The following is a 27,178-nucleotide window of genomic DNA, read 5'->3' as shown; positions in this document are numbered from 1 at the left end:
GATGGCTTCAACTTCTTCAATGTACAAGTTTTTCCATGTGGACTATGTATGGGCTGATCTTCTGGCACATGGATGTGACCCACTTCCACTGGTACATCTCTCATTTGTAGACTACTTTGGGAGCGTTCCTTCAGATCATAATGCACCCAATATTGCGCCAGACGTTGATGTTCTTGGATCGGATGCTTGCACACTTGGGGCCGGCAGTGGTTACGATGAAGATCATCCCTTTGACTTTACCTGGGCTTCCCCCCCCCCTTCATGGTCTTCTCCACCTGCTTTTTTCAAAGTTGAGCACTTTGCGATGCTATTGGGATCCTTCAACCTCTTGGGTTTCCACTCGTCCTGCAGTAACCGATTGCTTCAGCAGTCCTCAAACTAGTCAATGCAGGTGAGCTAAGCATAAAAGAAAATACATTTTCAAGCAGCCCCAGCTGCCTTTTCTACGTTTGACAACTTTCCGATGAACCAGACAGAAACAAGCGAAAATGCTGCAAATGGTCCCTTTATTTCCTCCTTGACAAAGTGTACATTACAACTTAAGCACTGATGATCCACGGCATGCGTCTAAACCGTCGCTAATGGAAATCACCACGGTATCTGCCAGATTGCATTCCTTGGATTTCCCTGTAATCAAATCATTAAAGAGGCACAATTAAGAATTTTGCACAGATAGTAACAGTTCATCCGATTAACTGAAAATAATTCGTTTTCACTTGATTCTTCAATTGATTCAAATAACAATTGCGTGTAGATGGGAGTAACTGGACCATTGGTCTTTCACCCTGGTGATTCTTGGGAGTACAGGAAGATGTGGAGAGACTGGACTGGGTCCAAAAGTGCAAGTTAGAGACTTCCCAGAACCGAATGTATGTTACAGCAGCTCCAAATTGTCTACAGGACTTCAAATAAAGCTCAAAGCACTTTGAGACATCTTGCTGTGAAAGGCACTCTATAAGTACGGGTATTATATTTCATTTTTAGTTGATCAAGTTATGATTATGTGGTATTTTTAATTTGTGCAGAGAAAGGACAGAATTGCAGATAACGGCACTTTATGAAGAGAATTCGGCAACACTTACTGAATTTACTGTCCCCACCCCGACACCGCCATCCTACAGAAGTGGCAGATATGGTTGGGGGAATCATTCTAAACATCTCTAAACGTCATTTTAAAAAATAGATTTTGCACAGACAGGGGAGTGACACTCTGCACTGAAAATCTTTATTGGTGAATTCATTCCTACGATTAGTGTGTGTTACTTTCTAAACCTCCAGCATTTTGCTAATGGTCTCTCCTACCTTACCATGGATACTTATGGTACACCTGGCACCGCGACCAAGAGGAGCAAGAGTTTTTGAAAATGCCGCCCTTCATTTGGCCTCTAGGAGGGGCACAAGAGCAGAATGGTCTCGCTTATAAATCTCGAAGCAAAGAAAAGCACAGCAGAGCATTTTTCGCCATCCATTTTTATTCCGTATTTTATTTCTCTGATCCATACTCTTTGGCTTTGAAAGGATACAGTGTACGAACATATGATGCATTCAAGTGGCATTCCTTCAACAGCTATTTTAACATACGCGCTTTAAACAGGGCCATTTCAGGATCTTTATACTTTTCTTATTTTCTTTACTTCTCTTCTTTTTCTGTTAATACTGCTCTTTATTTGACTTTCTGCAGCAATGTTTCTGATCTTTCTTTTTATTTCCTTTTTGCCCCGCTCTCCTGAAGGTGCGGGACTCACCCAGGGGTACTGTACTACCCAAGCTGACAGCCATCCCTGTCCATTGAGGAAGGAAGGCAGATTGGTTCCATTTAGAAATGAACTCCATTTTAATTTGTACTACTGTCAGAAACAGATAGTAAGACTGTCAGAGGTCTACATAATAAGGAGTAAGGAGGTTGTTCAGGGAACCTTGGGCTTCTCATGTATTGACTAAAGTCATTGTGAAAATGGTACAGAAGTTCTTCTGTAGCAGACGCATGGTGCTTCCCCTCCTCCCACCCCCTTCAGAATGACTTCAGAAAGCTCAAGTCCGCACAGTTCAGAACAGAGAACTGTAGAGAAGTAAAGAAAAAACTGAATACTAGAAATCTGAAATAAAAAATGGAAAATTCTGGAAATACACTGTAGAACCTCCAAAACCTGCAAACGGAGGCGACACATTTTGGGCCAGAACTGATACAGGAAAGTTGATCAAAATGGATGTATATCCATGTATTAAGGGTGAAACATGGACATGGATTAGTAGCTGGCTCTGTCAAAACTCAGCTGCCCGTATCCTAACTCGCACCAAGTCCAGCATGGACCTGTTGGGCCGAGTGGCTTGTTTCTCTGCTGTAAACACTTTGTAAAGTCCCGTTCACCCATCACCCCTGTGCTCGCTGACCTACACTGGCTCCCGGTCCGGCACAGCCTCCAGTTTAAAAATTCTCATCCTTGTTTTCAATTCCCTCCAGGGGCCTCGCCCCTCCCTATCTCTGTAACCTCCTCCAGCCCTATTACCCTCTGAGACCTCCAATTCTGGCCTCTTGTGCATCCCCGATTTTCATCGCTCCACCATTGGCGGCCGTGCCTTCAGCTGTCTGGGCCCCTGAGCTCTGGAATTCCCTGCCTAAACCCCTCTCCGCCTCTCCACCTGTCTCTCCTCCTTTAAGACGCTCCTTAAAACCTACCTCTGTGACCACCTGTCCTAATATCGCCTTATGTGTCTCGGTGTCAAACTTTTGTTTGATAATCGCTCCTGTGAAGCGCGTTGGAATAAGTTGTTGTTGTCGTAAAGGAAAGGAAGCAAATGATAATCAAGGGGAGAAGAATCAGAGTGGGAGGGAATTATTGAGTGGCTGCCCTAGAGATCTGTTTTGGACCCTTTCAGCAGTTTCAATCTAAAATCAGTTAATGTAATGGATGACACCCAGCAAGTGGGACTATAGATTCCAAAGAAGCAGTCAAGATCTTGTGGAAGGTTGGCTGGGGTTTTCACCTGGGTTGTTTGGTGGTAAATGAAGATACAGGCAAATGCAAGGTACTGCATATTGGAAGTAAAAATGTGAAGCAAGTGTACTCCATGGGTGAGACAGGACATGTCAATGGGGAAACTGAAAGAAACCAAAGGGGGTGAGTTGACTTGCCGCATACCATGTGAGGTTAGAAATAAACAAAGTAACCTGACGATGGGTTACACTGCCAGACCAATGAAGCCCAATCTGCAGATGTCATGGTGAAACTGTACAGTGGCCCCGTCAGCCCCCGGAGCGCCATGTACAGCTCTGGTTGCCGAAACGTGGCGCAGCCCATCCAGACCTCGAGTCTGTTCAGCGGAAAGCGACAAGGCTGATCCCTGGTGTCCGAGGGAGAGGTTATGATAAACGACTTAAGCTGTAGCTCTTCAGCCTTGAAAGGAATTGCCTCAGAGAGAGGGGGCATTTTTATAAAGGAACATAAAGTGCTTAACAGGATAAAAGAAAGCAAACTAACAACAGGGCTTCCAGATAAGCCAGGGAAACAGGACAAGATGGTACAGGTTCATGGTTGTGAATGCTAAATTTAGGCACACTGCCAGGAAGAGTCGTTACACGGAGGGAGACCAACAGCTGGAGCTGGGTGTCAGGAGGAGTGGCTGTGGCCAGGACACAGGCCATTTAAGAAGTAATTAAGTACTATGAAAGCAAGACAGTAGAGTTTGTGTTTTAGATGAGATCAAATGGACTGAAGGGCCACCTTCATTCAACTGTGTGGAAGTATAAGAATGCTAACTGCTTCTACAAAGAGTCAGCCAATGCTTTTACTCACTTTGCAAACAGATGTTCTAACAGTTAATGGGCTGTTGAACCCATCAGATGCTTCTTTGTGACAGGGTCGGTCACTGTCCACTTGCCCTTTACCTGTTGTTCTCCGCTCCTTTCTTTGTTTCGGTCAGTCCTGTATAGGGCCTCCCCTGCCAACCTTTCTCAGCTTTTATTAATGGTCGCCAGACAAGACGCCAACCTTTTTTTTTACAAACTCTACAATGTATTTCCAGGAATTGTCTACTTTTATTTCAGGACTCCCAAAGTTTACCGCTCAAGATAACATATTCACAGTCACTGGGAACAATGAGCTAAACAGCATTATAAGCTAGCCACTGGATAAAGTTACTCATTTATAGACAGTAAATGTGAATATTTGGCCTCAAAACATAACTAGTTCAGTTTAATAGGCAACAGAATTTGACAGTCAGACAATACAGATATTTCAGTAATTAACACATTTTTTACTTATTCCATAGAAAAATACAAATGTTACAAACACTCCAATGTACATGCGAAATATGATACATATACATAAAATGATACATATACATAAAATGGTTGTGTTAGCATGTGTTACATGAGAAGAACACATCAATCATTAGGCGTGGTTATGACTGAACCATGAACAATTAATCATAATCATGCAAATCACATGTTTTCTACCTCGAAACACAGTCCTATCTATCCCTGTGTATTTCTTTACAATGTACACAGGTTAAGCCAATGTAATAATGGATTTGCGTTGTGCAAAAATTTGTGCTCGTCAAGGTGAGGGACACTAGTGTTGGAGAATTGAACAGTTTGCTATTTCAAGCACCCACCGCCAGCATCCAACACTCCCAGGTCAGGTGTAGTAGCACTGTTGGTTGGGCAGCAAAACTCCCTTTGATCTGCCTCAACCGTGTGCCTTTTCGTTCCAGCCAGTGCGCCAATGGGATGTTTCCATTTTCTCACAACGGTCATCCTTGATGCCTTTTTTGAGTGGAACCGCTGGATTTAGTGGCAATTAGTATTAATTAGGGGTGGTTTGGTGCCGTGGACCAACCAGGACTGCCAAAACTTCTTTCACATTGGACCCTTACACCCAGCAGAGGTGAAGGGGTCATTCTGTCAATCGAGACTGGAGTCAGATGGTTGAGGTGACAGGCAGTGTGCTAACTGCACAAAACCACCCAGGCCTCAATTTCTTACCATTTCAAAATGAGATATGCCTGCAGCTGGTTAGTCCATCAATGTCCAGATCAAAAATAACGTTTCAAAATGGACAGAATAGACTTGTGATTGAATCACATTGACAGCGTGTTATGGGGAAGTAGCACGCCTTGTATATTCATCAACATTTCCATCCCTCCTCTGATTTACTAGCTAAATATCAGACTGATCCCCAGCTGACACTTCACTGAGAAGTCTGACCATGTTTAAAATTCCTCTTGCCTGAAGCTGTGTATTGGCATTTTCTGAAATCACACACTAGCAGGGGCTCCCACAACATGGCCTGGAAATCTGTGTCTCTCTCTGATAATTCAGAAGACCAGGGTTTTAAAACTGGAATAGAATGAAATAAGAATCAGGACGGGAGATCTATATTACGACCGTGCACACACACACAACTATCACTGATCTATCCTCCATAATACAACAAAATGTTAATTATTCAAACTAATAAAACATTGACCCTTCCAGTGCTGCCGACTCCAGGAAGTCCAGTGCTCTGAATCGGCCATTTAAAAAAAAAAGATTTCAGCCCACAAATACCATGATGCGGAAGAAGCACCAAATATTAAAGAAAATAGAAGGTTGTGGGTTCAAGTTCCACTCCAGGGACTTGCGCACAAAAATCTAGGCTGACACTCCAGTGCAGTGTTGAGGGCATGCCCCACTGTCGGAGGTGCCGTCTTTCGGATGAGACGTTAAACCGAGGCCCCGTCTGCTCTCTCAGGTGGACGTAAAAGATCCCACGGCACTATTTCGAAGAGGAGCAGGGGAGTTATCCCCGGTGTCCTGGCCAATATTTATCCCTCAATCAACATCATTAAAAACAGATTATCTGGTCATTATCACATTGCTGTTTGTGGGAGCTTGCTGTGTGCAAATTGGCTGCCGCGTTTCCTACATTACAACAGTGACTACACTTCAAAAGTACTCCATTGGCTGTAAAGCGCTTTGAGACATCCGGTGGTTGTGAAAGGCGGCTATAGAAATGCAAGTCTTTCTTTTTACTGCAATCTCGGAAGGAACTTCAGTACCCCAATATTAATAAAAGCACTCCTAAAAACAAACCAAAACTAAGTTTTTTTAAATCTTCTGCTCTGTCTGTCTTCTGTCTTTTGTTTCCTATTCCTACACCTTACATTTTCTCAGGCTTACTTTGTGTTTAAAGATTCAACTTACCTATTCTCCTGTCTTCCTGCGTCTCATCAGTCGCTTGGGAGCTGGGACCCAAGTCAGTAAAACTCTGGTCCAAAAGGGAAAGTTTTTCAGCCAAGTCAGTACAGAACTGGGAACACTGGGCTGCAACCTGGCTGGTTGTTATAGCGACTAGATCAAACTTCTCACATTATATTTGGAGTGACACCTTGGAGCTCTAAACGCCTGCTTCAACAACTTGCCAACTGCCCGGGCAGCTAGGCTTCCTGAAATGAGTCATCTTGTCAGAGGTCATTCAAGGGTCAACGATAAGTACCTGAACTTGAAAGTCTAAATTGTTGAAAAGAGGTTATTTTCCAGGTCACAGGCATGTTTGGCTTTGAGAAAAATTCTGCCTGCAATTCTCTGCTGAGTTGTTGTTGGAAGCACTGAAGACTGGTGAAGGAGATGGGCCATCCAATCAGAATTCAGCCGTAGCCATTGACAGTTACTGCCTTAACTATTGCTGCAAGACATTGACCTCTGCACAGCCAGTAAACAGGTGAAAATGGCATTCACCCTGGAATCAATTTTCTCCACTCTGCTGGGAAAACCATTTGCATAATTACAAAGTCTATTGTGGAATGACTGCTATTGAGACTCATCAATATAGTTGGGTCAGTACTGTCATAGAAGTCCAAAATGTTTCCAAAGTAGATTGAACACCGGATATACCTGGCAAAACGTTGCTCAACAATAAGAAAAATGTCACAATGCAAATCACTAATATAGTGAAAGGCGAAATCCTCATCGGCACCAATATTCCACCTCATGGAACATGAACTCCAGCATTTCCTCTGATCAGTGAATTCCAGTGAATGCTGATTTGTTTCATCCAACATGTATTCTGTAATCTCATCTGATATATTACACAGTGTGCAATACACATTCTGATAACAAATGTATGCAAAATATTCAAAACGTTTGTAAATGTGATTAGTCCATCAATAATAGCTTTTGCATAACTTCAACAGTCATCTACCTGAAGCTCAAAGTTCTTCCAAAGTCTTATTTGAGGCGAAGTCCTCCATCTTGTGCATTGTCCAGTCTCGACCAAGTAAACTTCTTTTCACATCCATATTCTTAAGAGTACACAGAACATGATGTGGCCGAGGAAGACCTGAAGATTAAAGCGATGCAACAAAGCCCACCTTATACAGGGAAGATCCTGGCGTATACAAAAGGTGGAGTATATGAAAGGTTAATATGCTCTCAAGTTGTGGGATCCTAGGGATCAATCATAGAGGAACATCTCACAGATTGCACGTGTTCAGTTGCTTCATTGCCCTCCCACCATCCCCACCACCCCCCCCCCCCCGCCCTCCCAACTGTAGTTCCAGAGCACACAGGAGGGAAACCTTAACCCCAAGTGTGGGAAGATAAAGAGTTGGGGGGATTGTGCAAAGTGGATCCAACAATTTCCGTAGCGAGATACAGACATGGTAAAATGTTTTGAAGTATAGTGGGACCCATAAGTTGCAGAATTTTGTCTCACAGTCGATGTAATGGGCACGCCCTTGAGACTTCATCACAATTCATTCTTAACAAGGCAGCATGCTCCCATTCAAACTTCCAGAGAGTCAGCGAACACCATTTTGTTGGCAGTGCCAGGGTATCATTCAGGAGCATTAAGGTGGATGGGTCACTCCAGCCCGAGTGTGACTCTTTGGCAGGGACCTCCCATGTAAATTCCTTTCAAAGTTCCTCACACATGTGATGTGTGAAATCTGTGAACAAAAAATGTTATTGCAGTCCAATTTACGCAATTTATTAACCTCACAATTAATAATTAATATTTGCAACGTTGCTGTTGCACGGATTCACATGCTAGCAGTAATATGAGTAAATGTGACTGTACTCGAGTATTTCTTCAGGCCATGCATATATGTTTTAAGGTTAAAAACGATTTCCCTGATGGCTCAAGGAAGTTTATCCTGTTGGTAACTGAGCCATACATACCAGGAAGGTGCCAGGCTCAATTCCCAGCCTGTTAGCCGATTGAGCCCAGGGAAGGAGTTAGGAATAGTGTAACATTCACTATATATAAGAACATAAGAAATAGGAGCAGAAGTAGGCTATTGGGCCCTTCGAGCCTGCTCCGCCATTCAATAAGATCATGGCTGATCTTCTGCCTCAACTCCACCTTCCTGCTCTATCCCCATATCCCGTGATTCCCTTAATATCCAAAAACCTATCGATCTTTGTCTTGAATATACTCAATGACTGAGCCTCCACAGCCCTTTGGGGTAGAGAATTCCAAAGATTCACCACCCTCTGAGTGAAGAAATTTCTCCTCATCTCAGTCCTCAATGGCCGACCCCTTATTCTGAGACTGTGGCCCCTGGTTCTAGACTCCCCAGCCAGGGGAAACATCCTCCCAGCATCTACCCTGTCAAGCCCTTTAAGAATTTTGTATATTTCAATGAGATCACCTCTCATTCTTCTAAACTCTAGAGAATATAGGTCTAGTCGCCTCAATCTCTCCTCACAGGACAATTCCCCCCATCCCAGGTATCAGTCTGGTGAACTATAGTTATATAGTTGTCCTCAATAACACAGGTTGGGAGGGGAAAATCAAACAGGTTCCTGGTAACCATTCAGCAACCCTTGTTGCAAACGCAGGTATGTGGACATCAGATAGAATCATAGAATCATTATAGCACAGTAGGAGGCCATTCGGCCCATCGAGTCCGTGCCGGCTCTCTGGAAGAGCACTTCAGCTAGTCTCACTCCCCTGCCCTTTCTCCGTAGCCCTGCAATTTATTTTCTTTTAGGTACTTATCTAATTCCCTTTGAAAGCCACGATTAAGTCTGCCTCCACCACTCTTTCAGGCAGTGCATTCCAGATCCTAACCACTCGCTGTGTAAAAAAGTTTTTCCTCATGTTGCCTTTGGACCTTTGGATAAGAACACGATCGGGCTTAGCTCTGATCCTCCTCCTTCCATGGAGGAACAGCTTGCCACCATTCACTGTTATGGCTCACACAGTCTCAGAATATGGGGTAGGACATTTAGGACTGAGATGAGGAGAAATTTCTTCACTCAGAGGGTGGCGAACCTGTGGAATTCTCTACCACAGAAGGGTGTGGAGGCCAAGTCACTGAATATATTTAAGAAGGAGATAGATAGATTTCTAGACACAAAAGGCGTCAAAGGGTATGGGGAGAGAGCGGGAATATGGTATTGAGATAGAAGATCAGCCATGATCATATTGATGGCGGAGCAGGCTCCAAGGGCCGAATGGCCTACTCCTGCTCCTATTTCTCTATGTTTCTATGAAGTATAGCTACTTCAGTGAGATATCGGTGGGCACCTGATGCTTGTGGAAACGTACCTTAGCCAGTGGGGCATGGAGACATTTTATGAGAGAATTTTTAAAAAGGTATATATTGAATACATTAACTTGTGCAATCACTTTTTTTTTAACTTACCATAAACATTACTGTTGTTTCAAGTAGGAGTTTTGTATCAATCTATAAATGTCCTGTGTCTTTCCTTCTTTCTTGGCCAGGACAGTTTTTCTTCACTTTTCTAAGCCGTTTGGTTAAAGTAAGTGTAACCGAGAAGAAAAACAGGCAGCGATCCTGCCCGTTTAGCGCACCATCCGATTTTCCGGGTGGGTTTTGTACTGGCCCTGGAAGTGCCCGCTAGTTTACAAGTAATTACATTAATAGCACATTTGAACATCCGCACAATTTCGTGGCATTTACATCAGTATAGCGTTTCGTTATCTACCTGCCCACGTAAAATAGATATCCATGGCCGACAAGGTATTCGGTTTCTGTAAGTACATTGAAAGACCCTGATAATAAGATTCGTAGCAGCATTTCGAGGCTAGTTCTGAACTTATTTTCTTGGTTTTTTTTAAAGTTCTTTCTTGATTCTACTTTGTTGGTCATGCAGTTTTCTGCCACGTATTCTGGCCATTTGTTTTTTTGTATGCTCACAAAATTAGGACAATGAGTTTCTCCAGTAAGAATTCCCTTTTACTTATGTTTTTTTGGAAGAGGAGGCGGGGCGGAAATAACAGGCAGCTCACCTGCTGGTGTCTCCCCACCCACATTTATGGACAGAGGTTTACTTACCTAGCACCAACTGCGCAAGATCGGCAGATTGCCCGATGCAGTGCTGTACCATCTGTTGTAGGATTACCTGCAGCTAACACACACCTGTAGGGCTGGCACTGCCACACCTCAAATCCTCGAATTCTATCTTCTTCCAGGCCCGCTGCATGCTGTGGAGTGTGTCCTAGAGTAGCAAGCAGGGCCGCACTCTTTACTGCCACGTCATTCTGTACTACCTCCGCTCTGCAGCCATCAAACAGGGGTGGCTGGCTCATCACCTGTCCACAGGCTCAGCATCCCACCTACATATTTATTGTACCAGCCTGTTTTGGCGGACAGCTTGTACTGAAACAGCTTCTGCAAATGCCAAAATAGGCGTTTAAAATACCAGCAGCTTTTGGAAAGCCCAACAACATTTTTATCCCCCATATGCAGCTGTATTCCTTTAAATTTACTCATTCAACCAGTAATGGGGCTGCTTATACACAATTCCCATTCAACGTTATAAAATAGCAATACTTTCTACACTAATACTTTAAAGACATTTTTTGGGCTGTTCTGCCATTACTTGGTTTAGTTGGTGCTTTGGGGTTCTGTGGATAAGTTGGCTTTGGAATCTTCTTAAACTCCTTCTTTTCAGACAAGTTGGAAGTTGATTCTTTCCTCGTCGAAACTCTGGAATTTAATAAGAATTTGTATGATCCGTCTGTCTTGTCAATACAGCAGCTTTCTAAGTGAAGGAATACTGCTGTTGTGAGCAAGTTCAGAGTAACAGGTACCTTGAAAGATTTCTAACTGCAATTACCGCATTTCTAAAGTACCGGCACATATCAAAAATAATTTAAAAGCAGCTTTATTTCCACAAGCAAAATACTTTTGTTTGCAGTAAATGTATCAAGAAATCAAAATACAATGTGACCTCAACTATCTGCTCCCCATTATAGATTTACCCCATTATCTACTGTCCCGTTATAGATTTACCCCATTATCTACTCTCCTATTATAGATTTACCCCATTATCTACTCTCCCCATTATAGATTTACCCCATTATCTACTCTTCCCATTATAGATTTACCCCATTATCTAATCTCCCATTATAGATTTACCCCATTATCTAATCTCCCATTATAGATTTACCCCATTATCTAATCTCCTATTATAGATTTACCCCATTATCTAATCTCCCATTATAGATTTACCCCATTATCTAATCTCCTATTATAGATTTACCCCATTATCTACTCTCCCCATTATAGATTTACCCCATTATCTACTCTTCCCATTATAGATTTACCCCATTATCTAATCTCCCATTATAGATTTACCCCATTATCTAATCTCCCATTATAGATTTACCCCATTATCTAATCTCCCAGTATAGATTTACCCCATTATCTACTGTCCCGTTATAGATTTACCCCATTATCTAATCTCCTATTATAGATTTACCCCATTATCTACTCTCCCCATTATAGATTTACCCCATTATCTAATCTCCCATTATAGATTTACCCCATTATCTAATCTCCCATTATAGATTTACCCCATTATCTAATCTCCTATTATAGATTTACCCCATTATCTACTCTCCCGTTATAGATTTACCCCATTATCTACTCTCCCCATTATAGATTTACCCCATTATCTACTCTCCCCATTATAGATTTACCCATTATCTAATCTCCCATTATAGATTTATCCCATTACCTAATCTCCCATTATAGATTTACCCCATTATCTACTCTCCTCATTATCGATTTACCCCATTATCTACTCTCCCATATAGAATTCTCCCATTATCTACTCTCCCCATTATAGATTTACCCCATTATCGACTCTCCCATATAGATTTATCCCATTATCTACTCTCCCCATTATAGATTTACCCCATTATCTACTCTCCCATATAGATTTACCCCATTATCTACTCTCCCATTATAGATTTACCCCATTATCTACTCTCCGCATTATAGATTTACCCCATTGTCTACACTCCCATTATAGATTTACCCCATTATCTACTCTCCTATTATAGATTTACCCCATTATCTACTCTCCCATTATAGATTTACCCCATTATCTACTCTCCTATTATAGATTTACCCCATTATCTACTCTTCCATTATAGATTTACCCCATTGTCTACACTCCCATTATAGATTTACCCCATTATCTACTCTCCTATTATAGATTTACCCCATTCTCTACTCTCCCATATAGATTTACCCCATTATCTACTCTCCCCATTATAGATTTACCCCATTATCTACTCTCCCATTATAGATTTACCCCATTATCTACTCTCCCATATAGATTTACCCCATTATCTACTCTCCCATTATAGATTTACCCAATTATCTACTCTCCCATTATAGATTTACCCCATTATCTACTCTCCCATTATAGAATTACCCCATTATCTACTCTCCTGTTATAGATTTACCCCATTATCTACTCTCCTATTATAGATTTACCCCATTATCTACTCTTCCATTATAGATTTACCCCATTGTCTACACTCCCATTATAGATTTACCCCATTATCTACTCTCCTATTATAGATTTACCCCATTCTCTACTCTCCCATATAGATTTACCCCATTATCTACTCTCCCCATTATAGATTTACCCCATTATCTACTCTCCCATTATAGATTTACCCCATTATCTACTCTCCCATATAGATTTACCCCATTATCTACTCTCCCATTATAGATTTACCCAATTATCTACTCTCCCATTATAGATTTACCCCATTATCTACTCTCCCATTATAGAATTACCCCATTATCTACTCTCCTATTATAGATTTACCCCATTATCTACTCTCCCCATTATAGATTTACCCCATTATCTACTCTCCTATTATAGATTTACCCCATTATCTACACTCCCCATTATAGATTTACCCCATTCAAAAACCGGCGGCAGTTGGGGAGCGGCGGCTGATTCAGTGAATGAGGCCCGACCAATTCAACAGCAGGGGAGAGAGGTAAAAAGTAATCCAAGTGTGACATCACCAGGAAGCAGGTAAGTGATTGGTTGGTGAGTATTTCTCTCTTTTTTTTTAACTTTAACTCTGGTTTATAGTTTCTAAGGTCTCTCTAGTGTAGCAGGGAATGTTGGTAAACCAGTTAACTGTAGTGTAATTAGTGGGATTGATTGATTTAATTTAAATTCAATTAATTAAAGGGTAAGTCATGGCAGGACAGCTGGGCCCCTGATCTGCTCCTCCTGCGATATGTGGGAACTCAGGGACACTTCCTGTGTCCCTGACAACTACATGCGCAGGAAGTGCACCCAGCTGCAGCTACTGACAGACCGCATTGCGGCGCTGGAACTGCGATTGGATGCATACTGGAGCGTTCACGATGCTCAGGACATCGTGAATAGTACATTTACGGAGTTGGACACACCGCAGGTAGAGGTTGGACAGGAAGAAAGGGAACGGGTGACCAACAGGCAGAGTACTAGGCGCAGGCAGGTAGTGCAGGGGTCCCCTGTGGCCATCCCCCTCTCCAACAGATACACCACTTTGACTACTGTTGTGGGGGATGGCTTATCAGAGGAAGGCAGCAGCAGCCAACTTCCTGACACCAGGGGTGGCTCTGCTGCACAGAATGGGAGGAAAAAGAGGGGTAGAGCTATAGTAATAGGGGATTCAATTGTAAGGGGAATAGATAGGTGTTTCTGCGGCCGCAAACGAGACTCCAGGATGGTGTGTTGCCTCCCTGGTGCAAGGGTCAAGGATGTCTCCGAGCGGCTACAGAACATCTTGGAAGGGGAGGGTGAACAGCCAGTTGTCGTGGTGCATATAGGCACCAACGATATAGGTAAAAAGCGGGATGAGGTCCTAAAAGCGGAATATAGGGAGTTAGGAGATAAATTAAAAAACAGGACCTCAAAGGTAGTAATCTCAGGATTGCTGCCAGTGCCATGTGCTAGTCAGAGTAGAAATAGAAGGATACTTCAGATGAATATGTGGCTAGAGGAATGGTGCCAGGGGGAGGGATTCAAGTTCCTGGGACATTGGAACCAGTTCTGGGGGAGGTGGGACCAGTTCAAACCGGACGGTTTGCACCTGGGCAGGGCTGGAACCGATGTCCTAGGGGGAGTGTTTGCTAGTGCTGTGGGGGAGGGTTTAAACTAAAATGGCAGGGGGTTGGGAAACTGAGCAGGGAGACAGAGGAAAGGGAAACAAGGATAAAAGCAAAAGATAGGAAGGAGAAAAACAAAAGTGGCAGTAAGAGAAATCAATGGTTTAAATCAAACATGGACACAGTAAATAATAATTCTAATAGGTCTAAGAGCGTTAAAAAAACAAGCCTGAAGGCTTTGTGTCTTAATGCGAGGAGCATTTGTAATAAGGTGGATGTATTGGCTGCGCAAATAGAAGTAAACAAATACGATTTGGTTGGGATTACGGAAACGTGGCTCAAGGAAGGCCAGGACTGGGAACTCAACATCCAGGGGTATTCGATATTCAGGAAAGATAGGCAAAAAGGAAAGGGAGGTGGGGTAGCATTACTGGTTAAAGAAGGGATTAACACAATTGTAATGAAGGGTATTAGCTCTGATGAGGTGGAATCTGTATGGGTAGAATTGAGAAATACTAAGGGGAAAAAAACGTTACTGGGAGTGGTATATAGACCTCCAAACAGTAAGGCGAAGGTTGGGGATGGCATTAAAAGAGAAATTAAAGAAGCGTGCAATAAGGGCACAGCAGTTATTGCACGCTTCATGGGTGACTTTAATCTACATATAGATTGGGCTAACCAAATTAGTAACAATACTGTGGAGGAGGAATTCCTGGAGTGTTTACGGGATGGTTTCCTGGACCAATATGTCGAGGAACCAACCAGAGATCAGGCCATCTTAGACTGGGTATTATGTAATGAGAAAGGATTAATTAGCAATCTTGTTGTACGAGGCCCCTTGGGTCGGAGTGATCATAATATGATCAAATTCTTCATTAAGATGGAGAATGAAGTAGTTGACTCGGAGACTAGGGTCCTCAATTTAAATAAAGGAAACTACGATGGTCTGAGGAGCGAGTTGGGTAGGATTGATTGGGGAATGGCACTCAAAGGGTTGATGGTGGATAGGCAATGGCAAACATTCAAAGACCGAATGGATGAACTACAAAATTTGTTCATCCCAGTTTGGCATAAAAATAAACAAAAAAGGTGACCCAACCGTGGCTAACAAGGGAAATTAGGGATAGCATAAGGTCCAAGGAGAGGGCATATAAATTGGCCAGAAAAAGCAATAATCCTGAGGATTGGGAGCAGCTTAGGATTCAACAAAGGAGGACAAAGGGATTAATTAAGAAAGGGAAAATAGAATATGAGAGGAAGCTTTCAGGGAACATAAAACTGACTGTAAAAGCTTTTATAGATATGTGAAAAGAAAAAGATTGGTGAAGTCAAGCGTAGGTCCCTTGCAGTCAGAATCGGGGGAATTTATAATGGGGAACAAAGAAATGGCAGACCAACTAAATACATATTTTGGTTCTGTCTTCACAAAGGAGGACACAAATAACCTCCCAGAGATGTCGGGGAACATAGGGTCTGATGAAAGGGTGGAACTGAAAGAAATCAGTATTTGTAGGGAAATGGTGTTAGGAAAATTGATAGACTCTCGTTATAGGTTTACCCCATTATCTACTCTCCTATTATAGATTTACCCCATTATCTACCCTCCCATTATAGATTGACCCCATTATCTACTCTCCTATTGTAGATTTACCCCATTATCTACTCTCTCATTATAGATTTACCCCATTATCTACTCTACCCATTATAGATTTACCCCATTATCTACTCTCTCATTATAGATTTACCCCATTATCTACTCTCCCCATTATAGATTTACCCCATTATCCACTCTCCTGTTTTGATTTGCCCCATTATCTACTCTCCCATTATAGATTTACCCCATTATCTACTCTCCCATTATAGGTTTACCCCATTATCTACTCTCCTATTGTAGATTTACCCCATTATCTACTCTCCTATTGTAGATTTACCCCATTATCTACTCTCTCATAATAGATTTACCCCATTATCTACTCTCCCCATTATAGATTTACCCCATTATCTACTCTCTCATTATAGATTTACCCCATTATCTACTCTCCCCATTATAGATTTACCCCATTATCTACTCTCCTATTATAGATTTACCCCATTATCTACTCTCCCCATTATAGATTCACCCCATTATCTACTCTCCCCATTATAGATTCACCCCATTATCTACTCTCTCATTATAGATTTACCCCATTATCTACTCTCCCCATTATAGATTTACCCCATTATCTACTCTCCCATTATAGATTTACCCCATTATCTACTCTCCTATTGTAGATTTACCCAATTATCTACTCTCCCCATTATAGATTTACCCCATTATCTACTCTCTCATCATAGATTTACCCCATTATCTACTCTCCTGTTATAGATTTACCCCATTATCTACTCTACCCATTATAGATTTACCCCATTATCTACTCTCCCCATTATAGATTTACCCCATTATCTACTCTCCCGTTATAGATTTACCCCATTATCTACTCTCCCCATTATAGATTTACCCCATTATCTAATCTCCCATTATAGATTTACCCCATTATCTACTATCTCATTATAGATTTACCCCATTATCTACTCTCCCATTATAGATTTACCCCATTATCTAATCTCCCATTATAGATTTACCCCATTATCTACTCTCCCGTTATAGATTTACCCCATTATCTAATCTCCCATTATAGATTTACCCCATTATCTACTATCTCATTATAGGTTTACCCCATTATCTACTCTACCCATTATAGATTTACCCCATTATCTACTCTCTCCATTATAGATTTACCCCATTATCTAATCTCCCATTATAGATTTACCCCATTATCTACTATCTCATTATAGGTTTACCCCATTATCTACTCTACCCATTATAGATTTACCCCATTATCTACTCTCCCGTTATAGATTTACCCCATTATCTAATCTCCCATTATAGATTTACCCCATTATCTACTATCTCATTATAGGTTTACCCCATTATCTACTCTACCCATTATAGATTTACCCCATTATCTACTCTCCCGTTATAGATTTACCCCATTATCTACTCTCCCATTATAGATTTACCCCATTATCTAATCTCCCATTATAGATTTACCCCATTATCTACTATCTCATTATAGATTTACCCCATTATCTACTCTCCCATTATAGATTTACCCCATTATCTAATCTCCCATTATAGATTTACCCCATTATCTACTCTCCCGTTATAGATTTACCCCATTATCTACTCTCCCCATTATAGATTTACTCCATAATCTAATCTCCCATTATAGATTTACCCCATTATCTACTATCTCATTATAGATTTACCCCATTATCTACTCTCCCCATTATAGATTTACCCCATTATCTACTCTCCCCATTATAGATTTACCCCATTATCTACTCTCCCGTTATAGATTTACCCCATTATCTACTCTCCCGTTATAGATTTACCCCATGATCTACTCTCCCATTATAGATTTACCCCATTATCTACTCTCCCATTATAGATTTACCCCATTATCTACTCTCCCGTTATAGATTTACCCCACTACCTACTCTCCTATTATAGATTTACCCCATTATCTACTCTCCTATTATAGATTTACCCCATTATCTAATCTCCTATTATAGATTTACTCCATTATCTACTCTCCCCATTATAGATTTACCCCATTATCTACTCTCCTATTATAGATTTACTCCATTATCTACTCTCCTATTATAAGTTTACCCCACTATCTGCTCTGTATACATAAGATATACAGTACAGAACCAGGCCATTCAGCCCAACCAGTCCATGCTAGTGTTTATGCTCCACTCGAGCCTCCTCCCGTCTTTCCTCCTCTAACTCTAGCAGCATAACCCTATATTCCCTTCTCCCTCATATACTTGTCTAGCTTCCCCTTAAATGCACCTATAGTATTCGCTTTAACCATTCCCCGAGGGAACATTGCTCATGACTTCACTCAGGACCCCACAGCAGCTGAACTGCCCACATTCTCACCACTCTCTGGGTAAATAAGTTTCTTCTGAATTCCCTATTAGATTTCTTGTTGACTATCTTATATTGATGGCCTCTAGTTATGCGCTTCCCCACAAGTGGAACCACTCTCTGTATCCACTCTTATCAAAACCTTATATAATTTTATAGACCTCTATTAGGTCGCACCTCAGCCTTCTTTTTTCAAGAGAAAAGAGACCCAGCCTGTTCATCCTTTCCTGATATAATGGGAACGCATTTATTGGGAAGTTTTGGAAACTGCCAGGTGACTTAATTTCCTCTCCCCCCAGCCTCACCGCACTTTTATCTTTAAACCGCTGTTTTTAGTTAATCTAACTGGCGAGTCATGAAATGATACCATTCGTGTTACCGAGAGCGGGCTATACATTGCTGTGTAACCCTGCCGCCTTTATGTTACGGTCCCCATAGTGGGAAAGGCAACTGTGACATGAGTTTAAAGTTAGCTGTTGGTGTTGTTGTGTATGTACCTTTAAGAGAATAACTGGTCTCAGACTGCAGTACCGGCAGTGACCACCCCTGTATAAAAGGCGCTAGAGAGCCTCTGTTGTTTAGTTTCGTTATTGCCTTTCACCAGTAAAGATCTGTTTGTTTTCTCTCCTGCTAGTCCGTGTCTCAATCATTCACGGACTTAACACTGGCGACGAGTAAGAAACGTACTTACCTGCAACTCGGCAGCAGCTCCGACGACGTTGTTGAAGGTCGGAGCCAGAAGAAAGAAAAAAAAAAATAGAGTCCATTGAAACTCGAGAAACGGGCGTCGACCGTCAATCATTGGGTTCAAAACTTGCAGGAGAGATTGTCCAGAGCCAGGCTGGGTTCCTCGGTCCGTGGTTTCCCAGCTAATCGGGCTGGTGGCAGGTAGTGCTCTGATCCTTCCTGGGCTGCAGCGGGCTGAAGCTCGATTGGGTGGCCTTTCAACGGGGCTGGGCAGCGAGTCGGGAAGCAAAGAGAGAGAGAGAGGGTGGAGCACACAGGGCGCGGCCGGTGTTTCGAAGCCGGGCAGCGTTCGGACCTAAGAAGAGGGAGGGAAGTGTCCCAGAGGGTCCGCTCCACGACGGGAAAATAATAAAAGAAAAAGAATCAATATTTAACGCGCAGGAAACCGTGGAAAGCAGCGCTAACAACAGTGGGGAAGAAGACAAAGCGCGGGAGGCGCCATTTTGTTAAATCGGGGAAGAAGGCAAAGCGCGGGAGGCGCCATTTTAGATTTGCAAGATGCCGAAGACTGGCTGTATCACTGCTTTTGATAATACATTAGAGGACTGGACCACGTATGTGGAAAGAGTCGAGGTATATTTCGAGGCAAACGAAATAGCGGAGGGGAAAAAGGCATTGATATTGCTAAACTTAATGGGCGCTAGAACATACGGCCTATTGCGGGATCTGATTACTCCAGCCAAACCGAAGGTGAAGAGTTTTAACGAAATTGTTGCTGTTCTACAGGAACACTTAAACCCTGCACCGCTGTTGATAGCAGAAGGATTTAAATTCCACAGGAGAACTCAGCACAAAGATGAGAGCAATGCTGAGTATCTTACGGAACTACGCAAGCTATCAAAGCACTGCCAGTTCGGAGCAGGACTGGCAGATACCCTACGGGATAAATTTGTCTGTGGACTCCTGAGTGAAGGAACACAGAAGAAGTTACTCGCAGAAAAAGAGCTGACGCTAGATAAGGCTTTCAGCGTGGCAGTATCGTATGAAGCAGCAGCCAGGGGAGCTGCAGAAATTCAACAAAAACCACAGGAATACGGCACCCACGAAATGACACGGGGATTTGCAAAATGTTATCGCTGCGGCAGAACTAACCATGACCAGAAGGACTGCTGGTCCAAAGACAAAATATGCAGACAATGCGGGAAGATTGGACACATTGCACGAGTTTGTAGGTCTGGGAAGAAGACCAGCGACAACACAAAGGCTACTAAGGAACCGTACAAGAAAGTACAAAAGATGACGGACAATAGTTCCGAAGACCAGATGAGCAATAGTGAATCCGAGAACAGGAGATTAAGCTGTCTCAAACTTCACAATGTAATCGCAAAAGAGGATCACCGAACCATTTGGGTCACCCTCACGATAGCAGGGTCCCAAGTTAAAATGGAATTGGATACAGGATCAGCGCTAACCGTCATGAATCGACGAGACTACGAGCGGCTATTTTCACACATACCCTTGAGAGAGACATCCATCGTCTTGACGACGTATACGGGGCAAAAAGTATACCCCAGAGGAAAAATAAGGGTGCCTGTCGAATACAATGGCAAGAAAATACGGAAATTGTATCTCTACATACTGCCAAATGGTGGACCATCGTTATTGGGACAGGAATGGATCAGGAAGATAAACTTAGATTGGCATTCCATTCATGCAATGACGGTGGACGGTAAAAAAGATGAAGACGTCACTCCTGGACGATTGTCAACAATCTTAGCTAACGCCAAAGAGGTATTTCAACTAGAACTGGGCACGCTTAAAGGCATAACCGCCTCGATAAAAATAGAAGAGAATGCAGTTCCCAAGTTTTTCAAAGCGAGACCGGTACCATATGCAATTCGCCCAGCTGTCGAGGCAGAGCTGGAGAATCTGGAGAAGGCGGGCGTGTTGTCTAAGGTCAACTGCAGTGAGTGGGCGACACCCATCGTTCCTGTCATGAAGAAAACGTTAAGCAATAAGTCCGGAGAGCCAAGGAAGATTTGCATCTGTGGGGATTTCAAGGTGACGGTGAACCCTGTCCTTCGCACAGTACAATATCCTCTTCCAAGGATAGAAGACATCTTCGCCTCGCTGTCTGGAGGAAAGCGTTTTACAAAAATTGACCTGGCAGAAGCATATTTGCAGATGGAGGTTGTAGAGTCCTCTAGGAAGTATCTCACGATAAACACTCACAAAGGTCTTTACCAGTATCATCGATTGGTATTCGGAGTAGCATCGGCTCCGGCGATATGGCAAAGAGCGATGGAACAAGTCATGCAAGGGATTCCGGGGACTCAGTGTTACTTGGACGACATCCTTGTAACAGGTGAAGATGACAGTGAACACCTTAACAACCTAGAACAGGTGCTCACTAGACTACGGGAACATGGGCTGCGAGCCAACCGCCCCAAGTGCGAATTTTTTAAGAAACAGATATCGTATTGTGGCCACGTGATTGATGAAGAGGGGTTACATAAGTCCCCTGACAAAATTGAAGCGGTTGTTAAGACCCCAGCGCCTGAAAATGTGTCGCAACTGAGGTCATTCCTCGGGTTGGTGAATTACTATCATAAGTTTTTGCCGAATTTGTCGACAATTCTGCACCCACTGAACGCCCTGCTACGAACGGGGGTAGCATGGAAATGGAGCGATGATTGTAAGCATGCTTTTCGGAAGAGTAAGGACTTAATCACTTCAAAGGAAGTATTGGCTCACTACAACCCAGCACTGCCAATCAGGCTGGCGTGTGATGCGTCACCCTACGGCATTGGGGCGGTACTGTCACATAAATTCCTTGATGGTTTGGAGAGGCCGATAGCTTTTGCGTCACGCTCGTTAACTTCTGCCGAGCGTAACTACGCCCAGATTGACAGAGAGGCCCTCAGCCTAGTGTGGGGGGTGAAGAAGTTCAATCACTATCTGCACGGTCAAAAATTTACTCTACTAACCGATCATCAACCTCTTGTCTCCATTTTCAACCCTCAGAAGGGCGTACCGATAATGACAGCACAACGGCTGCAGAGATGGTCCCTTTTCCTAGGGGCACACCAATATGACATCGAGTACAAAGGAACTAAACAGCATGGAAATGCTGATGGATTGTCACGTCTACCATTGCCGACGGTGGAAGAAGAAGACCTTGCAGTGGATCCAATGGAGTTATTCCACTCGACCATAGTCGAATGTCTTCCTGTGACGAATGCAAACATAGAAAAGGAAACACGGAATGACCCGACACTATCACGGGTCTATGATTTAACGGTGAAGGGATGGCCAGCACATGGCGAACCACTGCTGCCAGCATTCTCGCCGAGAAGAGAACAGCTGTCAGTGTGCAGAGGAACCTTGATGTGTGGATCCAGAGTAGTAATTCCACCTAAGTTGACGGATAGAGTGCTCAATGAGCTTCATGAGGGTCATCTGGGTGGGGTAAAAATGAAGAGCTTAGCCAGAGCGTTTGTGTGGTGGCCGGGAATCGATAGAGAAATCGAAGAGATGACCAAGAGCTGTGCAGGATGCCAGAAGGTCCAAAACGCCCCACCACAAGCTCCTCTGCATCCATGGGAGTGGCCCTCATCTCCATGGCAAAGGGTGCACATTGATTTTGCTGGTCCCTTCATGGACTCGATGTTTTTAATTGCGGTGGATGCACATTCAAAGTGGCCAGAGGTAATAAAAATGTCCTCAACCACCACGGAAAAAACTATCACAGTTTTACGAACCATATTCGCCAGGAATGGGCTGCCTGAACAGATTTGCTCTGACAATGGACCACAGTTTGTGTCTGAAGAGTTCCGGAGGTTCTTAAAGAACAATGGTGTTAAGCATTACACATCTGCCCCATATCATCCAGCCACTAATGGATTGGCCGAGAGGTTTGTCCAAACATTCAAGAAGGCTATCAAGGCAATGTGTAATGAAGAGATACCCCTACAACACAAGGTGGACAACTTCTTGTTTGCCTACCGGAATGCGACACATGCGGCTACCAACCAAACTCCAGCCATGATGTTCTTCAATCGAAGACTACTATGCCACTTGGATTTGGTTAAGCCAAACGTCCGAAGAGATGTGGAGAACAGGCAGTTTCAGAATATGAATGAAAGGCCGACCAGGAGTTTTAAGATAGGGCAACCAGTTTTGGCCCGGGACTACCGCACTGAGAAATGGCAGCCAGGAACGATTTGTACACGACAAGGACCTCTCATGTATACCGTGGACGTTGGGGAGAGCATTGTAAGACGCCATGCTGACCAGATTCTAGAGTCACTGGAAAACGTCAACTCCACACCACGATCTGATACACCTGGTAATGAAATCGACGTTCCAATTGCAGCTACCGCAGAACCGGTAATATTGGAAGCAGATGAACCAAACAATGACACTGATTCCGACTCAACATTGCCAGAAGAACCTGTTACCCCAAAGGGGCGTCATCCAGGCAGAATCAGGAAGCCTCCTCAAAGACTGAACTTATAATTGCTTAAACTTAACCAATGTATCTAGCAACAGTAATTGTGATTGTAATTCGTTATCATTTAGTTGTTAAATGAATGTTATCTACTGTTTATCTAAAAGGGGAGGAATTGTTGTGTATGTACCTTTAAGAGAATAACTGGTCTCAGACTGCAGTACCGGCAGTGACCTCCCCTGTATAAAAGGCGCTAGAGAGCCTCTGTTGTTTAGTTTCATTATTGCCTTTCACCAGTAAAGATCTGTTTGTTTTCTCTCCTGCTAGTCCGTGTCTCAATCATTCACGGACTTAACAGGTGTAACCTTTGTAGTGTGATTTCTAAGATTTTTTTTCAAAATCAGTGGCTAGCTAGTTCTACATTCCTAAACCTTACAGCATTATCCACTGATTTAATTAAACTAGCAAGCAAAATGAATGCAGACTAGCAGGTTACTGCTTCCTCAAATGACTACAAAGCTTCCGAGAGGGAGTGACAGGGTAGATGCCGAGGGATTGCTTTCCCTGGCTAGAGAGTCTAGATCTAGAGGGCACAGTCTCAGGATAAGGGGTCGGCCATTTAAGCCGAAAGTGAGGAGGAATCTCTTCACTCAGAGAGTTGTGACTCTTTGGAATTCTCTACCCTAAAGGGCTGTGGATGCTCAATCATTGAATATATTCAAGGCTGAGATAGATAGATTTTTGGATTCTGGGGGAATCAAGGGATAGGGAGATCGGGCAGGAAAATGGAGTTGAGGTCGAAGATCAGCCATAATCTTATTGAATGGTGGAGCAGGCTTGAGGGGCCATATGGCCGACTCCTGCTCCTAATCCTTATGATCTTATACCTCAGGAACATTGGATATTTCCTTCAATCCAGGTAACCTGGACAGTGGGAATTCTCAAAATAGAAGCACGCAAATCGTTTGTCTAAAACTTCCCTGATTTTAACAGTTTGGCTTCTACATTATGAGCTCCAACCCCCTCAACTTGCCTCAAGTTAACTACAGGGAAAAGCCATTAGGGTCAACAACCCTCTCCCCTTTCTAAACAAATCAGTTCAACTTCCTGTCTTCATACCAAGCCCTTCAAAGCTTCCTCTACAGAAGCACATTTAATTGGCTGATTCTCTGCCCATCTGTGACAACATTCCCCCCAACGTCATTACACTTTGGGTGAAAAAGGTTTGTCCAACTTTCTATCTTACTCCTTACTTCTTCATTTTTAACAAAAGCAAAATACTGCGGAGGCTGGAAATCTGAAATAAAAACAGAAAATGCTGGCATACATTCATTAGATCAGGCAGCATCTGTGGAGAGAGAAACCAAGTTAACGTTTCAGGTCTATGACCCATCACCAGGACTGGAAGTTGCTAGAGGTGAATAGTTTTTAAGCAAGTACAGAGTCAGGGAAAGGGGGGGGGGGGGGGGAGTTGGGCAGGAAAAGCACAGAAGAGAGAGGTCTGTGATAGAGTGGAGGGCAGGAGTGATTAAATGACAAAACCTGACCAGGTGCACTGGGTGCCTCACGAAAGTTTCCTCTTTCCTTCGTTACAACAGTGACTACACTTCAAAAGTACTTCATTGGCTGTAAAGCGCTTTGGGATGTCCTGAGGTCGTGAAAGGTGCTATATAAATGCAAGTCTTTCTTTTTTCCTTCTGAACACTGATGCCTCTCAGCTTGACTAACGCTAATTTTAAAAAAAAGTCATACTTAGGTAAAGAGTCAAAAAAAGAGATACAATAATAGATACTTCCTGATGCTTTGGTTTCAATGCAGCTTCATTCAAGGACAGTGTGTAATGGATTGTGGTACATGGGTTTAGAAAGCTTAACATAAATTATTAGGAGAAACCGTTTCAATCATCAATCATATGATCTACAAAGTATGAAATAGGAATTGCTTCATCCCATATGGTATAAAGTCCTCCTGGCCGATCAGATATTATGCAGTGATTTAGAACAGGAAATTCATACTATGATGCGTGAGACCTTACAGCAGTCAGAAAAATATATCAGCCTTCTGCATCATTTGGTTGTTCTGTCAAGAAAATACCTTCCCAGAGGACAACATCTGTTATCTGCCCTGACAGCCTCTGGATCATCTCTTTAAATGCTCATTCTTGTAATAATTTCTTGAGGTTATTGTATGCAAAGGCCTTTTTTTTTGGACTTGGGGCAATATATATCGAATTACTGGCAATTTCAAAGGATCTCAAATGGGTCTCCCACTGAACCTATCTAATCCCACTTCCCTGCTCTTTCCCCACACCTGTGGATATTTTTCTTCTAGAAGTGTTTATCAAATTCAGCTTGAATGCCTTGTTTGATTGGATTGCAATAGGCACTTTCATTGCTCTTCACTGAGAATCAATAACCCTCAGCGTATCTTGGCCAAGTGTACAAGATGAAAAGAGGCCACTGATTCTCAGTGGAGACAGTTTGTTCCCATCTGTTTTACCACAAGATGAGGATAGATACGCATTAGGAAGGCTATACAGCCCATCTTCAGGAGAGATTAGATGGGGAGGATTAAAAAAAAGTGATGTCATGTTTTATTTTAAAGTAGGTTTGTAAAGAAAAACTGGATTTTTCTTCCTTTTTCTCAGGATCTGAGAATTTATCTGGTTGTTAATCTATAGGGGAACAGTCACTCTTGGAAACGTTCCTGTTTTAAATACCACTACATGACTGCACAAGAATGCATGTACCAACTTTTCACGAGAGGTTCCCTGCTCTTCCTGCTTCAGGGTGCTTGAAGATTCAGTTGATTTCTGTCTGGGATATTTGAGGGGAGGTAAGACTCCTTGCTTCCTCAGAGGATATTTTAGCTGTGGAGAAAAAGGAGGTTCGGTTTCAATAACTGGTGCTGACGTACACAACACTTTTACACTGCGTTAAACACTTTGAGGCCCTTGCCTCAGCTCATCTGCTGCTGAAACCCTCACCCATGCCTTTGTTACCTCTAGACTTGACTATTCCAATGCACTCCTGACCGGCCTCCCACATTCCACCCTACATAAACTTGAGGTCATCCAAAGCTCGGCTGCCCGTGTCCTAATCCGCACCAAGTCCCATTCGCCCATCACCCCTGTGCTTGCTGACCTACATTGGCTCCCAGTTAAGCATCGCCTCGATTTCAAAATTCTCATCCTTGTTTTCAAATCCCTCCTTGGCCTCATCCCTCCCTATCTCTGTGATCTCCTCCAGCCCCACAAACCCCCCGAGATATCTGCGCTCCTCTAATTCTGCCCTCTTGAGCATCCCTGATTATAATCACTCAACCTTTGGTGGCCGTGCCTTCTGTTGCCTCGGCCCTAAGCTCTGGAATTCCCTGCCTAAACCTGTCCACCTCGCTACCTCTCTCTCCTCCTTTAAGACGCTCTTTAAAACCTACCTTTTTGACCAAGCTTTTGGTCACCTGCCCTAATTTCTCCTTATGTGGATCGGTGTCAAATGTTTTGTCTTAAAATACTCCTGTGCAGCGCCTTGGGACGTTTTACTACGTTAAAGGCGCTATATAAATACAAGTTGTTGTTGTTGTTGTATCACACCCAGAACCAAAGTGGGATCGTTCACCTGAGAGGGCGGACGGGGCCTCAGTCTCATCCAAAAGATGGCACCTCCGACAGTGCAGCACTCAATCAGTACTGCACTGAGTGTGTC

General features: G+C 43.0%; 1 protein-coding gene across 1 annotated transcript in view; it reads right to left on the bottom strand.

The window, feature by feature from the left end:
- Window positions 1–489: 489 nt before the first annotated feature.
- The window catches only part of LOC147105864 (uncharacterized), a 159,218-nt gene continuing 132,529 nt past the window's right edge, over window positions 490–27,178 (bottom strand). Inside the window, exons 6-9 of the mRNA XM_086010687.1 lie at window positions 26,224–26,343; window positions 23,003–23,016; window positions 10,832–10,938; window positions 490–627 (exon numbers count right to left, since the gene is read on the bottom strand). Coding sequence (XP_085866813.1) covers window positions 533–627; window positions 10,832–10,938; window positions 23,003–23,016; window positions 26,224–26,343 — 336 coding nt within the window. The 3' untranslated portion in view covers window positions 490–532. The remainder of the gene's footprint in view (window positions 628–10,831; window positions 10,939–23,002; window positions 23,017–26,223; window positions 26,344–27,178) is intronic.

This window comes from Somniosus microcephalus, chromosome 17 (assembly GCF_052327205.1).
Source record: "Somniosus microcephalus isolate GS21.2 chromosome 17, FLI_Smic_1.0, whole genome shotgun sequence".
In the NCBI taxonomy this organism is placed as follows: domain Eukaryota; kingdom Metazoa; phylum Chordata; class Chondrichthyes; order Squaliformes; family Somniosidae; genus Somniosus; species Somniosus microcephalus.
This window is presented reverse-complemented; position numbering and strand designations above follow the sequence as displayed.